Below are 19,191 nucleotides of genomic sequence, written 5' to 3'. Positions count from 1 at the left end.
ACATCGAAGTGGACCGCCTCCCCACACATCCCGACCAGAAAAAACATCAATAACGTTATAATTTGGTTTTAAGTATAATATCCCCCCCCCCTCTCTCTCTCTCTCTCCCTCTCCCTCTCTATACATAATTTTATATGAGTAGATGATACATATGATTTTTTTATAGGCCTTTATCATTTTATATAAGTATTTACGATTATTGCGCCGAAGGTTAGATAGGTCTATCATTTTATGAACATGCCGTATTCTAGATAAATTCAGAATAACAATCATCTTAATCGGAAAGACACAAAGATTCAGAATGTGATCGAAAAAATATTTGTAAGCATTAATTGAATTTTAAGGAGTGATACGGAATAGCGGACTAACGATGTTACCGCTTCCTTTGATATTTTATTTTTTATTTCAGATGTTGTAAAATTTGTTTTCATCTCAGCATTTCTCTCTGTCCTCGTCTTAAAGGGGGTACTCCAGGCTGAAAATATTATGATTTGCTCAGATAAAGAAATCAAGCAAATACAACGCTGAAAATTTGTATAAAAACAGGACAACTAAAAACGAAGTAATGACATTTTAATATTTGCATCATGTCGGTAAAACAGTTCTATGCATGTCTTTATGACTATTTAACGAGCAAACTGATGATGTCATATCCCCTCTTACTCTTTTATGTTTTATCATATGAAATTATATTTATTCAAATTTTGTCCTCTAATACCTAAAATAATAATGGATTGACAATCAATTTACTGCATTAGATAATGATTGCTGTAACTTGTTTTATCACAAGGGAGACGCATCATACGCACATATATGTAAATATGAAATAATTATGATTTCATGTAATAACGTAAGAAAAAGGAAAGTGGAGATGTGACATCATCAGCTCACCTAATGAATATTCATGGCAATGTGCATATAACTGTTTTCACAAAATATTGGTGAACCTTCAAATTCAATAACTATGGTATTTGTTATCGGATTTGATGAAATTTTAATCATTTTGCTCTTTGAATTATACTCTATTTATTTATATGTAATCATTTTCAACCCAGAATATCCTTCTAACTTGACTGCTCGCTCGTCCCCGGACACCCTCCTGTCTTTAGTTCTTTTGTTACTTGCTTAAATCTATGTTTTTATTGTTTGAATTTAAGTGGCGATGTTTGTCAATAAGCATTCTTCCGCCGCCACCACCTTTCAGTCTTCTATTTGTTCTTTTGTTAAGTTGCATTATATTCTCTTAATCATTTCAAGTTTTTATGTTTTAAATCATCCATTTATACATGTATATACCTGTAAATTGTACACAATTCAGCTTTTTGGCTGCAACGTGCAATGATTTTGAATAAAACTTTTTCAATTTCAATTTCAATTTTTAAGCACGATCACCTCAAATATTAATTGATGTGATCATATCTTGAACATCCTCTCATGTACCAAAGTCATCGGTATAATCGTCAAACCCCGTCATCACCACTGTAACCATCGCCCTCCTCGTCATCGTTATCATCATCATCATATTTCTTACAACATAATTGTTTCTAGATCACTCGTATCATTATTGTAAGGGTTCACCTCCATGCAAAATATTTAAAAAATATGTCACATTATTTCAATCTTGATGGTCTTTTTTGTAATGTTTTGGTGGACCAGTTGGTTTTCATTTAAAAAAAAAATATCCAATCATACTAACAGTATTCATCTTTAGGAAGAACAAAGCCAGTTCCGTAAAACTTCCGTATCCTTGTACGTTTTTAAATCATGATAATATTTGCCGTTATTCTTTATTTTTGTACATTGAATATTGTTTCAATTCTAATATACAATATTGTTTCAATTCTAATAAGTTAATAAAACCAAACCATCTTTTATGTACAATTTTCGTGTATTTCATTTTTAAATATCATTTCCCGTAAATTTCTTATGAAGATGTGAACGTATTGTTAAATCTAATTATGCTGATTATGGTGCTTGATTGTTTTTTTTTTAGTAATCTTTTATTCTCTTCTCTCATAAAACAAAATTGAACATAGTAAAATATAACATTCATTACAAAGTTTGATTTGAACTTACAAATATTATGGTTACATTTGACAATTCTTAACAAAAATGAATTTAAATAATGTCATAAATAAATTCTAAATCAATTCAATTTGTTGTAAGTGTCTGATGTACATTCTTTTCTCTTACATTTTTATATATACATAATACATATGTTAATTGAAGAAAAACAAAGTGCAGCCTAAAATCGAATTATTCACCATTTATCACAAAGCAAACTCTGTAAAGAAACCTGTAAGTTTATCAAAATATAGGATTTATGAGAAAAGATTTACTATCTTCGGACCTTCCCGCACACTCACATCCCACCCCCAATTGTTGAGGTGACAGTCTGATCGATCATTATCATGATTATGATTAAAATTTTCCTTTATCATTTTTAGAAGTCTGTATCTTCTTAATAGTGGTATTGATATTGGTTGAACTTTGTTAGATCTATATATCTTTTCTATCATCATGATCATGTCTAAGTTTGAAACCAGGTATACTGCAAAAACTCCGGTCTTGATTTACCACCAGCCCGGAATCTACATGTCCACACCAGAGAAGTGTTAAACAACACCAGTTTGGTTTTGTTCAAACACCAGATAGGTGTTTATACAACACCAATCAGTATGAAAACAGCATCGGTTTGATTCCAAAGTGATGTTATTATAATACTTCTCTGGTATGGACATACATTGACACCGGTGTTTTGCAGTGTACATGACCTCTCCTCTTCTGATGCAACTTTTTGAATGCTCACGTTAACAATTTTTTTTAGCACCTTCATCCGTTGTCTTGGTGATTCATATATTTATTACCTGAACATTGGGGCGCCCGCCTCCACCCTCACTTTGAAATTCTTTCTCCAATTTTGGTCAGTCTGGACTTCCATTTCCACGTTACTACCGTTCGGACATGATTCTTCCGTCCCCTTCCCTCCATTGCGTCCAGCGCCGTCGGTATCATTTCGCTCTTCACAGACCCTTCCATCTTCGCTTATGCTTTCATCATTACCTCGTCTTTCTTGGGGCTCTTCGATTTCATCCACAATTTCAATGCTATCGTCAGCATCTGTTACCTGAATGGTCACCATGTTCGATTGCTTCTTTGAGACCATAATCACAAAGAATGTAGGTTTTACGTTTCAGGACAAAGTTGTCCCAGGACCTGATAAAAGCAAGGTTCCACGTAATAGATCCTGAATCTTTACGCTGCTTGCACTCCAGATCAAGTAACTTATACCTAATGGATTAACAGCGCGAGATACGTATTTATGATTTTCTTGTAAACTCTAAGGAATCGAAAAGATTCTTTTATGACAGACGACAGACTTTAGTCCGATACAGTTAAGATAATTATGTTCGTTTCGGCTCCTTGATAATCTCGTCGGTCAGGTCATTTCCTCGTGATTCCTGTCCTTCGAATCCAATGGAAAACATCTTTGCAGCCAAATGAAAAGGTCCGCTTACACCTTGACGTAATCAATACGAATTTTCTAGAAACCTATCCAATTCCTTAGCGATAGTCAAACCTTGCGGCCATGACGTATTACGGACCCATTTTGTGGAAAAAAGTTTCAGTTGTCTAGTTCTGTCTTCTGAATTCTCGTTATGATATTTTTAGACCCTAAAACAATAAATACAGATTTTAACTAGAAGCGTGTCAATTTGGATATTTGAAACAAGGATGCTGTGCTATTTCTGAAAATCTACCGGACCATATCCATGTCAACGTGCAGCCTTGAAGTAAACAATTCCCTGATAATGCAGTAACATAATCCAAATACATGCTACACATGCGGGCAAATGATAATAATGCTTTAGAGTAATTCAGCACCATTGTACGACTGAACCTACCACTTGGTATACAAGTTACGTTTTGTATGCTAATGTACTTCAATTTTTGTTTGATGAAATTTTCATATTGGGCGATATTAATCCATGGGTGGCTTATCAAATAAATCTGCACGAAATGCGATGAGGCGATACAAAGGATTATGGAATGAATGCTATGATATAAAGTTGTATATTAGAGTGACATATAGTTATTGAGGAATTATAATGTGACGGATTGTTGATTCTTGATTATTGCTCATCGTGTAATCCATTATTCCAATCCAAGATTCGATTTTATTTGCGTATGAAGTTATTAATGCTAATAGTAATAAATGATGGAAATATTATAGACCAAATGTTTGTAAGGAATCATATTGAATTGACATCTATTCGTTGTCGAAGTACTATCCTAAAATTAGGTGTTGGGCGGGTTTTTATCAATAACTGAGTTAAAAAATAAATGTTATTTCATTCCACATTTGAACCATAGACTATTTTGGTCAATAAGTCAAATAAGGTGAATTAATTAAATTTCGAACAATTAATCTTAATAAGCTGTGCAATATATAGCAACATGGGTAATATCTGCTGGAAAGAACAAATAAGAGAGTAGACACCTCTACAACGTGAGTGTTTACAGTGGCCCGTATTCTGAAGTCGGGTTTAACTTTAACTCAGGTTTAAAGTTGTGGTTTAAGTATGGATAGCCAATTTTTACGTAAATCTCTAACATTAGAGTTTCAATGTATCAGCTCATTTGACTCCCAAAACATTATCGACCGTCTGGGAAGAATAAGTAGACAATTGTCTAAAATTGTCTAAATTACTAAAGAGCACACACTGAAAACCAAAATTGGTCGCCAGACTAGCTTAAAGTTAGTCCAGATGGTGCCCACCTGGACTAACTTTAAGTTAGTCTGCTTTGCTGGACTAGCATGATGGACTAGTTTTGCTTAGTCCATCTTGCTAGACTAGCCTTTCATTAGTCGGTTGACTAGCATGTTCCTAGTCAAGCGACCAGTTTAACGTTAGTCATGCAAGCCTGACTAGTTTGATGCTAGTCCAGCGACTAGTTATTGGTTAGTCCAGCGCACTGGACTAACATACAGCTAGTCGCTCGACTAGTTATTGACTAGTTTTAAGTTGGTCCAAATGGTGCCCACTTGGACTAACTTCAAGTTAGTCTTGCTGCTGGACTAACATGATGTTAGTCCACCAAGCTGGACTAGGTTGCTGAACTAGCATGTTTCGGTGCGTCAAGCTGGACTAGGTTGCTTTACTAGCATGACGGACTAACTTGACGGACTAGCCATGAATGATCCAGAAAACCTAGCCGCGCCTTCAGACGTTCCCACCACGTTGCTAGACATCGCTAAAATAAGAATGAAAATATTTTCGAGGAACAAAATATGAAATCAAGAAAATTTGTAAATTTATTTACAGTAACAATACAGTTTTATTATCCAAATATCATATATTTCCAAGACATGAAAAGTAATATCACATCATCAAAATAATGGCATCCAGATGGGCTAGAGCATAAACCATATTTTAGACAAATTATTTCTCACTATTAAAGTAGAAAAAAAAAATACCTCCTTGACAGTATTAATTAATCAATGCATTCTTTACAATAAATTCTTTAGAATTTGTTATTTGTTCATAATATCAACCTTATATCATCTGACTGCCAATGAAATTAAACTTCCAAACATATATGCAAAATCTAACCTATTTACTTTTCCAAATGAAGATGTTCCTTCTAGATTTAAACATGTATTATTAGGACGTGCAGTTTAATGCGCACTACATACTTCGATTATTTGACGATTTTTGTTTTTCTTTTAACAAGGTTATGTAAACCATCATATTCAAATTCTTTCTTCCAATTTAAATAATGAGATTGAAAAAATCTTTACAAAATATATAGCAGAAAGAAAAAAGAAAGTAAAAATCAAATATTCGTAGAAGATAATATCGTACATAATGTAAAAAAAAAAAAAGGGTAAAAACGTAACAGAGGAAGAATGAATAAAATTAAATACTAAATATTCTAAAAAAATCAATACACTGAGCATAGTTTGCATGTACATTAGTGGAATCCCCACTCTAGACAGGCCTAAACTTGAAACCATTAGAAAAGCGTTAAAAATATTGCATATTTATATACATTAAATACAATCATTGCAGAAAAAAAGTAAATCAAAATTAATTCGAATAAAAAATCAAATAAAATGTTTAAAGTTGTAATTATAATCATTAATTAGATTTCAGTCTCGATACAGGGAATATGTATATTTTGTTGAAAAAAAAATATGGCAGTAGGAAAATGACTCAAAGGTTGATATTCAATTGAAGGACTTCAAATATGAAAATATACATATGAAAACTTTATCATTTCTGGAAGTTTACTTGCTTACTTTTGTTCGATGTGTTTCTGTAAACATGAAGAGTTTTGTACATTGCAGTATGTTATCATGCTCCTCATGAAAATATCAAAAAAATTATTTTTATACAAATTCAAGGTAAAGAAGAACAATTTTGGGTTTGTACTCGAGTGACAGAATTATGAAAAAATACATAATACAAATTAATAGTCAGATGGTGAAAAGGGTGATAAAATGTAGATAATACAAATTAGAGAATTTGGTATGTACAAACTGTTGCTGTCCAAATAAATAAAAAAGAACTAATATTTTGCTCTGTAATGTCATAACACAAACATTTTGCATTTGTTGATTACGCAAAAGGAAACCTTTTCAAACTTAGTCATATACCCAGAGCATCCCACAATAAACTTGGCGTCTGATTAAGAGAACACTATTTAGATTTGAAATTGTGAAAACCAACATTTTATAATACAGATTTAAAATAAATCTGATATTGTTTGGAATTTCAGATTTATCTTAAATTATTATTATTGTATGGAACAAACCTTAACCAAAATTATTAGGACACTAGAGTGTTGATTATACTAGATTTCAACAATAAAGAATTAACACAGATAGATATAGAAGGTTAATTATCTTAACTCACTGCATGTTTGATTTATTGTTAATGTAAATATGGGCCGTGGACTGTTGTCTCCATCCTGAATATCTAATAAGATCTTTGCATAAATATGTGAGTCTTACTTAGGCAAGTGGGATATTGAAAATAGAAGATATAAAACGAAGAGATCGACATCGTGGCCTCTGACAGAAGGTCGAGCGATTTGGTGATTGTGAGGATTGTGTTCCGTGTCCGTCTGGAGGTGTACGGGATTCTGTGACTGTTCAGATAAATGATATAACAGACGATGGAAATGACAATTAGAGTGATAGAAACAATTGGAAAATCAGAAGGATGAAATGGATATTATTCAAAGTTAGCAGCATGTGCTGGCGAGGAAGGCACCACTACGAAAATCATAGTAATAGTATATACATGTATTTTTTTTGTTATAAAAAATCGTAATTGTCATATAGAATTGCCTATAAGAGATGACCCCTGTATCTTACGTCATAATTACATGGACTATGAATAGTTTTCATTCAGTCTGATACTTGTGCAGAAATCCCTTAAACAATTGCCTCATAGCTAGCTATCACATTATAAACATACCGAATCCTAAAGACTAATGTAACTAATGTTTCCATAAGAATGTGTTTATTAAAAATGGAAGAGAACATGGGAGTTAGATGTTAAATGTGGAAGGAACTTCATCAGAAATTTCACAATGTTTCATGTTTGTTAAATCATATCAATATTAAGGAAATGTGAAGGAAAGCAAAACATTACACATTGAAATTTAACTCACCTCAGTTCTGGTGACACAAAGAGATCGTTAAATTTCCCTGAAGAAGTCATGTTGTTGCCAAGGATGGGCCCACTGCTTTTGTCATTGCTTCTAGAATGCTTAACTGAAAAAGAAGAACAGATGTTCAATTATTATATTCATTTTATTTCTTTTTATCAATCGACGCAGAATATGTCAGGTACAATAAACAATAAAAACAGTTCATGACAACTCCTTTACACCATTAAGAACAACAGTGAAACATTGTTTTATACAGTATCATCAGTGGTATATGATGATGGTCAACTTGTCAGTAATTAATCATTTATAATGTTTTTTTTATTCTGCCTATTCTTTTAAAATGTAAATCGTTTGTAAGCAGCAGATAAATAAGCGCTTCCTCACCTTCTCTTCCTCCCTGACCTCTATCGTCTATAGTCACAGATGATTGGTATGCTTCTTCTTGCCATTCCCAAATTTAATCGATGAGTTAGAAATTTTTGCGAACCCATTTTCAATGATCGGCATATACGATATTTCTTTATTCTGTAGACGACCCATCTCTGTAGATAACTGTGTAAAAGAAAAAAAAAATCATCATCGTTTTACTACAGAATCAGTGCGTCACATTGGGTTGTTGTTTTTTATGTGATAAACAAAAATAATTAGGGCCTAACTAGCTCCAGATATCAAAATAAAGTATAAAATAGTGAAAGCTACTGAACAATTATAATTTTCTCACAATACCATATCTAATCTTACAAAATTAAGAAAGAAACACAAAGAATTTCCTTTCCTACATGTAGAAAAGACAACAATCTCAAATAACTTGGGCTACGAGTATGTATGACATATTTTTGAATTTCCTTCAAAAAAGATGCATTTCTGATACTTTAGTTAATTTCAAAAGTTCCACAAATCTAATGCGTATTTGATAGTGCAGAGTCAAAAAATATAACCGGAAACCCCAGCCGAAGTTTAATATCTGCACTATACTCTCCTATTTAAGAAAACGAAAATTCTCACACTCCTCTCACACACTTCACTTATATTGGAAACACTTAACGGGCATGCAGTGACATATTTGTACCGTTGCTGTGTGAAATATGCTCTTCGTCCTCTCCCAGATTTGTCTCTTTAGGATCATGCATTATATCGATTTTAATCTTTAAAAAGGAGGAAAATTGTACTTACTTTGAATTTTTCGATATGGTTCGACTGATTCTAGAAAACAGGCAAAAGATACAGGCTTTCAGTAGAATAACTTCAGACTTGCTTCCCTGATCGTATCACACAGCGAAATGATGACCCAAATGATGCATTGTTTGTGAAAGCGTTAATTTGAGCGGGCAATTTCCAACTGAAGCAAAAGCTGGCTTAGGATTGGTCTTTGTATCCAAATAAGCAACTTCTTTGTAGTGCATGCATGTGTTTGCTTTTCGGGTTATTCAATGCACAGGCTCAGATTCCAGTTAGGCCTACCTGTAAACACTGATTGTGGGACATGGGTTAAATGTGCCTATAGGCAACATCTTGAAAGAATCAGAACATTAATTGCATGTTGCTCATCTTTCATCCGATCTTTTTTTTTTTTGCTTTCATGCACTTCATGATAATCATTGAATTTTGTTAGAACTTTCTTCATTATTCAACAGATGTCTTGAAACAAGCTCTGAGCTGCAGGTTATTCACTATAATCATGATAGTTTTTTTTAATTGCTAAATACCTAATCTTTTCTAATAACTATTTCTTAGGCATACTAATCATAATGCAGAAATTACAATAGAGGACAATGGTATATCCAAGAGCTTTCTTCTTTTTTTGTGGTGGAGCCAAACATACTTTAGTTTAAAAAAAATGTAAAAGCTATTTTATTTTCAGCATCTGACTTGCCTTGCCTCAAATTCGACAACCCAGGCTGGATTTTTTTTTCACTGTTAAGACAAGCGGGAAACCTTGCCTGACAACCGTTCTCGATTTGCATAACTCAAACTAGACTGTACTGCTTGACAAGCTGAAAGCTAGTCTGTCTAGATTGACAAGTCATAAACTAGTCCTCCCTGCTTGACAAGCCCGAAGCTAGTCAGTCTGGCTTGACAAGCTACAAGCTAGTCCGTCCTGTTTGACAAGCTAAATGCTAGTCTGTCTCGAATGACAAGCCTTAAACTAGTCAGTCCTGCTTGACAAGCCAGAAGCTAGTCAATCTGGCTTGACAAGTTACACGCTAGTTCGTCCTGTCTGACAAGCTTAAAGCTAGTCTGTCTCGATTGACAAGCGATAAACTAGTCCGTCCTGCTTGACAAACCAGAAGCTAGTCCGTCCCTAAACTAGTCCAGCACCGAAAAGGACATTAGTCGAGCAATTTCGACTAATTTCAAGCTAGTCCAGCAGGCCGAAAGCTTGTCTTAGAGGCTGGTCTAGTTTAAAATGCAGGTTTTTCCTAGTCCAGCAGCAGCCTCGACTAACATGCCAGACTAGTTAAAGCCTAGTCGAGCCTCCGCTGGACTAGTTTCGGTTTTCAGTGCAGTAAACATGAGAAGCATTCACTGTAAACAAAATTTTGAAATGTTTAGCTTCCCATAATTTTAGCACAGAGTTAGACCACAGTCTAAGTTAAACCTGACTTCAGAATACGGGCCATTGTGTCTATATAGTAGACACATCTGTGTGTTTCATATAAGTAGAGACACCTTTTTATTTGAACATTTAAAAAAAATTGTACAATGTAAAGACAAAAATAGGAATTGAAATTGATGTTATCAAGTAAAAATGAAAAAAAAAGAGAGTAGTAATTTTTTTTTCCATAGGCTAGGGCTCGCAAAAGTAAAAATCAGTACTATTGCCCAGACGCATGCGAGCCCTCACAGAAATCATTGAGAAAGTATTGCACATTCCGGTATATACAATTACATGTAATTAGAATTTACCAAAAAACGCATCCAACAAACATTGACATGTAGGCTTATGTAACGCGGGCAAGATAAAGAGGGGAGGGGGAAGCATGCCCGTCAACACACACTGTGAGCAGAATATGAACACACAGTGAACATACTATGAACACACTGTGAGCACAGTGTTAGCACAATGTGGGACAATGTTCTTTCCCGCAGGGAGACTTTACTGCTATTCATCTGTTCGCATGTCCTTAATATACACATATGTTTAGGCAAGTTACATGTATATCGAACCATTAAAAATACTTCGCGTTACTATCAGGAGATGGCGCTAGAGCGCAACTGCAATGTTTCACAAAAATAAAGGAATTGAAATTGAATAAAATGTTATCAAGTAAAAATGAAAGAAAAAAAGAAGAGAGTAAGTAATTTTGTTTTTCCAATGTGTGCTAAATATATAATTTCTTTATTCAGATTGTTGTACACTTTTTAAGTATAAACGTAGAGACCTATTCTTTTTTGTATTGTATTATAGAATACAGAGATAGATTTTTTTTCCTTTTTTTAATCATGGGACAGCTTATTTACATCTTTATTAAACAAAGTATTATATATATCAATTTCATTATTTGCTAAGAATTTAAAAAAGTCTTTATGTTTGTTTGTTGTTCTTTTAGTATACAAAACCACATTATTATACAGAAAATACATGTGAAAATAATGGATTTCTTTGCATTATGGGTTGTGATAATCTTTGTTAAAAAATAATCATCATAATGTATATTTCATTTCTTATATTGCGACATGTATTTCACTTTACTTTGTATATTTTATTTATTACTTTTGTATGCATAAATATGATGTTATCTGAATAAAGGCTAAAAAGCATAAAAAACATGGTATTATTATATATCAATTTCATTATTTGTTCAGAATTAAAAAAATCTTCATGTTTGAATTTTTGTCATCATACAATGCCGCTGTATTATATATTAAATACACGTGAAAATAACTGTTTTCTATGTTTGTATTTTGGGTTGTGATAATCTTTTTTAATTTTTATCATAATGTATAATATTTCATTTGTTATATTGCTGTATATAGGTACTTCACTTTTTTATTTATCACCCTTGTATGCATGAAAAATGTGATATTATCTGAATAAAGGCCAAAAAGCATTTTTAAAAAAATTCAGAGTGACCAATGAATATAATATTATGTACCTATTATATGTTTACAACAATGTGAACATACCGCGAACACACTGTGAACATATTATGAACACACTATGAGTAGAGTGTTAGCACAATCTGTGAGCAGACTAACACGCTTTGGGAAGACTTTGTGACAATGCTCTTTCACGCAGGGAGACCTGACTGCTACTCATAATTTTGCATGTACTTGATACATTTATGTACGTTGAGGGATGTTACAAGTATGTCGAACCACCATTAAAGATACATCGTGTTACTATTTGATTCAGGAGATGGCGCTGTAGGACAATATCAATGTTTCACACAGAAAATGTCCTTTTAGAGTGACCAATGAATATTATATACCCATTATGTATTATGTAACTAGTTGGAGAAAAGCAGGTTGGTGATGCCATGTGATCTCTTTGGTCTTATGAAAAAAATAATGGTGAACTCGCGATACATTTCATTAGACACTAGTAAGAGTGATCACCAATGCTTGCTACAAATACAGTCTTTTTTTATGAATCATTACAGACGAACAAGGTTTCTGCCCTCTTCTGCATTTGGTCTCCTTTTCATTTCAAATAATAATACAAAACATGTAAAGAATAATTGTTGATGCATGCACCTAACTGCGGAATAGACTTCCTGAAGACAACAACTGCTTCTCTGTTGAGTCCTTCGAAAATGTTTTTAGAAACCTATTAATTTACTTCGAAATTCTTCAAGCGGATTGGGCACTATTAAGATAGGATTCGTCGTTTCATAATTCACAGTTTGTATAATTACACCCTGAAAAAGGAGTGGATAAGATTTGTCCGATCGAGAAACATGGTTAAAATCAACCAATTTGTTTGTTTACAATCTGCCAGGAATTTGATCGATTTCGACCAATTGTTTTCGGTCGGATATATATATATATATATTAACCATGATAGTGATAATGTTGACTAATGCTTGATTATAGTGCATTATTATCATTATTGCTATTCTTACTATTATTATTATTAATTTTTACTATTGCGTTTATTATCATCATCATTATGATTATTATTATTATTATTAGTAGTAGTAGTAGTATTACAACTATTTTCCTTATGGTTATTATTATCAGGCGAAAACGTTAATGTCATCGGAAACAAATCGCCGATTCGTCCCACAACAAACCCATCACACCTCTCCAGCTGATAACCATTCAGGATGTGCTGCATTGATGCACCCCATCAATCTAACTAACAATCCTCTAATTAATCATCGAATGCGCAGGGGATAGGATGATACATATCCCCTTCGTTCAAGGTGATAACTGCCCGTGGTGGCTTAACTGAGAGATGATGTGATCGGGCTCATCCTCGGTTACCAAGATGTGCTGACATTGCCACGCATTGCCTTGGATGCACAACAACAACATTTATCAAGAACAATGGTTTACCATTCCATGGAATATCATTGATGTAAAAGGGTGTGCTACACTGTGACAAAATATTTCCCTAAAATAAAAGAAGTTCCTGCAGCAGAGTCTCGAGAACACCTGTAATCTTACCAGATTGCGTAATCTTACATTATATCATGTAAAATTACAGGAAATTGGTATTTGGTGTATGGAACCTTGCAAATTTCCTTAAATAAAACACAATTTTCCCGTTTTTAAACATATCTGTTCTGTTAAATTGTAGAAAAATGCCTGTTTTTATGAATTTACAGAATGATTCTGTTATTGCTTTCTGCACAATCTTTTTTTTGTAATATCAGTTTTTTTCAACAGTGTAGTAGTTCTACAGCAAAAAAAAACCCTCTGCGTCCTACAAGTCAAGTTCCCCAAACCTCATTCCACTGCCATGCGATCCTTTAAGAAAGTCAAGATTGGCCTTTCGTAACTGATCGTGAACATGGTGAAAGTGATGTAACCATTCACGATAATAATAATAATAGTCAGTTCATGTATAGCGCATAATTCATTATGAATAATGTCTCTATGCGCTTCCAAAGGACTTGGATATGATTACCCGGCTTTAGCTTGGCTGCCTAGGCGCTGAAGCGTTCAAGGAATTTCTTCCTACCGGGTACCCATTCACCTGGGTTCAGTGCAGCACAATGTGGATAAATTTCTTGCTGAAGGAAATAAGGCCATGGCTGGTACGTATTTGAATCCACGACCCTTTGTTTCAAAGTCAGAAGACTGATCCACTAGGCCACAACGCTCCATAACAGATCACTACGACCACGCTAAGTACGCTATTCGCATCATGGCGTAAATCGTGACAGTGAAAAATAGGTCTAAACCGAGTTTCCACTCTCAAGATTCGAGTCACCATAACCATGGACTCAATCGTAGAGTTAACGTGGTGATCTTGTCAGATCTTAATTGGGCTCAGTCATGGCAATTGTGATAGTTAAAAAAATGGACAGCTCATTCCGGCCCCCCCCCCCCAGATTTTAGCCAGGAAAGGCCAAATCTTAACGGATGGCACTACAATGGGTAGGAGGGAAAACGTCTTAAAAGATCATCGGAACTTAAATTACCACAGTATCATCGATTGGCTCAACTTCAATATATTTCATTTTTCACAAGTCGTTCAACAAGACAGTCTTTAATTCCTCCAATGCTATCTAGGATGGAAATGCGTATCGTATATCACTTTTTTTTATCTCGTAGAATAATGAATGCCCCATTCATTTGGCATACGATCGTTGTATCGTTTCTGAAGAGTGATCGTACTCTCTAGTCGTAAGCAGGTAAGTGTGGAGGTGCCGTAGCCGAGTGGTCTAAGGCGCCTGGCTATACATGGAAATTCCGGGGTTCGATCCACGGCCGCGGCACCTATGCCCGTGAGCAAGGCATTTAATCTATAATGCTCTTTTCTCCTGATTTTAAATAAATGGAAATGCCATATGCATTATTGTTAACTAGGTGTGCACTTGTTAAACAAATGGAAGATGTTCGTAAAAAGCTATCATCGTGCCCAAACAAAATCATAGATTTGTTTAGCACTTGCAAAATCAGAAGATTACAGCCCTTAAAACTGGTGACCAACAGAGGGGTGTGCAGTTTCATCGTAGAATGTACTGCTATATCATACGATCAGCGCGGGTCTATCATATAACCAGCACAGTGGGATCGTAACATATATCTGCATAATCTCCACAGGCATATGTATATTTCTGTATTTATCGCTCTAAAACATGTAAACATAAACAAATATCTTTGCCCGTCAACCTACGATGCCCTTTAAACTCGTACAATAATCCATCGTTCGGTGATACCAGCGAAATATAAACTAGATAGTAGTAAAAATTTATAGGTTAAATTGATTGATGTAATACATACCTTTATAATATTCCAAGAACACACACCTGGTAAAATCCTAATGGATTTAAATAAACAGTACCCCCATATATATACACACCATCCGTCTTGAAGCAATAATGTTCGTATCTCATGCATAGGCCCGAGTTCTCTTTATATCGACCTTCAATGTGTTTACCCGTCTCATGCTAATTCTAAATATATCTGAATTGTCCAGTTAAGAATGGAAGGACACATCATAATGAAAGTGTTTTTTGATTGATTTCACACAATTCTGAAGTGCTCTTTTTTGTTGAGTTACAGCAAATTCCCTGGAATAATCAAGGCTTGACCAAATCCCATTACAGGCCGGTAAAAATAACCAACCAACCAAATGCTGCCCCTACACGGACGAAACAGACTCCAGAGACCCGTAACACAATGCTTAGCAATCATCGTATACCATTTTCCGCGATTGATTGCATTGACTACGATGTACAATAAAAAAAATCAATCATGTATACGATTAGGCCGTTTTGTTATGATATAATGCCACCAGTTAGTTTGATGTTGATTTCATTTGTATTATGGCTTAAAGGGGTGGTCCAGGCTGAAAATATTCATATCTTAATACACAGAGTAGAATTCACTGAGCAAAATGCCGAAAATTTCATCAAAATCGGATAACAAATAATGAAGTTATTGAAGTTTAAAATTTAGCAATATTTTGTGAAAACAGTCGTCATGAATATTCATTAGGCGAGCTGATGATGTCACATCTCCACTTTCCGTTTTCTTATGTTATTACATAAAATCATATTTTTTTCCCATTATTTCATAATTGTGTGAATAATATGTCTTCCTTGTAATGAAATAATTTGCAGCAATAAATATCTAATGCACTAAATCAGTTGTCAATCAAATTTTTCTAGTTCTTGGAGGAAAAAATTTGAATAAACTTAATCTCATATAACAAAATACAAAAGAACAAGTGGAGACGTGACATCATCAGTCCACCTAATGAATATTCATAAAGACTGTTTTTACAAAATATTGATAAAATTTAAAATTCGATAACTCTGCCATTTGTTGTCCGATTGTGATAAAATTTTCGGCATTTTGCTCGGTGAATTCTACTCTATTTATTAAAGTGATTGGTTAACATTGGTTTGACTTTTAAAAAATCTGAGCTAGAAGGTCACACTTGTCACCTGTGTCTGTGATATGTTACAAAAATGAAGCCAAGAAAAAATTGCGTTCGAATATAATTATTTAGTGCTTCAAAAATTGAAATATAAAGTGACCGGAAACACCATCTTAATTTCATCCCATACACTTATGTGTACTATTTAGGCGTCTACAAGACGCCTATTTACAAAATCGGGGTTTGGCTTGTAGTTTTAGCTTTTCATTCTCAATAATGGTTGTTTTCAGGGTTTATTAGTTCTAATACATGCACTTGTACACATGTTTCATCTTGGTTTGAGAATTTTTTTAAATCGGCTGCTCACAAAGTTAAACAATACCTTTAAGCTATAAACACTTTCAGTCTGGATCACCCCTTTAAGCCTTGCTGAGCGAACAGCTACAACCTCTCTCCGGGGGGGGGGGGGGTGAGCGTGTGTGTGTATGTTACTTCGACGTTTTACTTTTTCATGTATGCACTGCTTTGTTCGAATTACCGATAGATATTTCATGTTATTGATGTTTTTGAGAACGGTATATAATTTCTTCGTCCTCTTCTTATTATCAGTATTATTCTTTTTTCTTCTTCTTTTCTCCTGTAATATTCTCTGTTGTCTTTTTCTTCTCCCTCTCACTTTTCCCTTCTTCTTCTTCCTTAACTTATCTAATCCCAAACAAACAAAAATATTCATACATACACACATACCTATACACACACATACACACACATCCATTGACGAACACACCTTTTTATCTCTCTCATAGAATTTAGATAATTATCCATGCATTATGTTTTAGAAAGTCAAAAGCTCATGAGACGTTGACTTTGCTTGTTTTCTAATACATAATACATATATGAATTAATAATTTGAGAGAGAGAGAGAGAGAAAGGGTGTGTGGGGATGAGCGTGTTTGTGTATGTAATACCTTGGTCACATTTGCTCTCCGGCGGCCGTTTGGCAAGTCGAAAACAGCCGTTTGATTAATTTCAATTCAAACACCTATAAGTAGTTCGTACAAAAAAAATGTTGAATCGGCTGTTTCCGTATACGGCCGCCGCATAGTGGGCAGGGGCGAAACAAAAGTGGGCAATTTTTCGATTTTTTTTTATTTATTTTTAATAGTTATGCCCAGCTGAAAGACATCACTTTGAAGAATACTTCAGCACAATATTTCATTCCGGAATTTGCATAAAGGTTGTTAATTTCCTACCTCAAATCGTAAAATGTGACATTTTGCGAAATGTCGCGTATATGCCGGGGGTGGGTGGCACTCGACCAAAAAAGTGGTAGGGTGTGCCGCGGGCGAGACAAAAAAACGGGGGCCTTGGAGCGGACTTAATGTAAAAAGGAGGGTCCTCGGAACAGGCTTCGGAATTACAAATTTTGTGAAAACGGGGGTCCTTGGAACGGATCGCTAGCGTTTGAGTGCGTATGCATCCCTATGGAACGGGCATGCGTGCATGATGCAGCTAGTGCGGCCTCCGCCGGGTGCGCTCGCGGCGATGGTCGGACAGCGCTCCGCGGCCGCTTTTCACCAAATTGCAGCTCATTGTAGCAGATCAATGTGACCAGAAAGGCGTAACGAAAAAAGTGAAGCTTTGGAGCGTATTTCTTTCCTCTTTTTTAAGAAGAAATGATATGTTTTGGAGTGGCTTTCTGTGTTCTTTTTCTCAATAAGACAAAAATGCTATGCCTTAGAACGGAAATATGAGTGTAAAAATGGGGGTCCCCTCCGCGGCACATACCAACTATTCATTATATACTGAGTGCTCCCCCCCCCCCCCACGGCGTATATGACAACCTAGTTGAAAAACAGGCTATTTTACAGGAGGTTTTTCATGTAGGAATCTGAAATGGCTCCCACATAATCCTGATATATTCTTGTGTGTGTGTGAAAGGGTTCAACGTAGATTTATAAAAAACACCTTTCAGGAGGTTCAAAGATGATTATTCCTCGAAATAGGCTGAAATCCATGTTTTTTGCATTTACATTAGAAACGTTTAGATTTCCGTCTAAATTCTATAAGCATCAGTTTTCCCGACGCCTAAGCTTTAAGTCGATACTAAATTTATCTGCCCGTGTTTTCCCGTTGTCATGTGAGAGCTGATTTTACTTGGCACAACATCCCCAAAAATGTTAAAAAAACGATCATTTCTATATACCGCGCAGTCATCGTAGCGCATGATTAAAAGTATGGGTGTACATTGCCGTTCGCTTTTGCACGGCGAGGACGATTCCCCTTCCATTCCATGAAAATGGCATGAATTCCGGGCATACTGTAAACAAAATAAAGGTTGCTAAAGCAAAGAAGGTTATATACCCACAACTCTTCCAGAGTTAAAACTTACTTGTAGAATAATTTCAGCTCAAAACCCTCCTCATAGTGATACATTCGTGGTGTTATATAATCTGCGTTTTACACAAGTCAACACAGCTTGATAAACCGCGGTTAATATTTTTCAGATTTTAAAGTGTTTTTTTATAAGTCTAATTAATGATCATTTTGATGCCATAAAATTATTTACGGCATCTCATACACACTTTTTAGGCATGTGAGAAGCATAAACCAACATTCACTCTGGTCAATCTTAAAGTAGCACATAACACAGAATTTATATACTACACATTGTTTAGCGTAATTTGTCTTTTCACAGATAGGTTATAAGTAGCCAATCAAAATTTGGTATCAAGGTGACGTCATATCGGCTTTAGATTATGTTTAGTCGATTCTACGCCCAAAATTACCCATAATCAACACGTTATAGTAAAAAATCTAACACGGAATATAATTTTGGCGCACGTTCAACTCATCCTGGCCCACTGTGCGCCGTAGAGCAAATGTGACCATGGTATATTATGAATGTATTTTTGTTTGTTTGGGGGAGAGGGTGTAGCTGTTCGCACGGCAAGGCTAATGTCACATCCACAAATTAAATCAACCTCGACCCAACTGGTGGCATCGTA

At 34.9% G+C, this 19,191-nt stretch overlaps 1 protein-coding gene across 2 annotated transcripts in view; it reads right to left on the bottom strand.

Moving 5' to 3' along the window:
- The window catches only part of LOC121420282 (short transient receptor potential channel 4-like), a 37,316-nt gene extending 22,155 nt beyond the window's left edge, over positions 1-15,161 (bottom strand). Inside the window, exon 1 of one of the 2 annotated variants that reach the window (XM_041614859.1) lies at positions 15,082-15,161. Coding sequence is in view for 1 of the 2 variants with exons in the window: in XM_041614858.1 (XP_041470792.1) it covers positions 2,868-3,166 (299 nt within the window). In the remaining variant the exon portion in view is untranslated. Of the gene's footprint in view, positions 1-2,867; positions 3,287-15,081 lie in introns of those variants that run through there. The other variant, XM_041614858.1, reaches the window with a different exon arrangement.
- Between the last annotated feature and the right edge of the window lie 4,030 nt (positions 15,162-19,191).

This window comes from Lytechinus variegatus, chromosome 8, assembly GCF_018143015.1.
Source record: "Lytechinus variegatus isolate NC3 chromosome 8, Lvar_3.0, whole genome shotgun sequence".
NCBI lineage: Eukaryota > Metazoa > Echinodermata > Echinoidea > Temnopleuroida > Toxopneustidae > Lytechinus > Lytechinus variegatus.
This window is presented reverse-complemented; position numbering and strand designations above follow the sequence as displayed.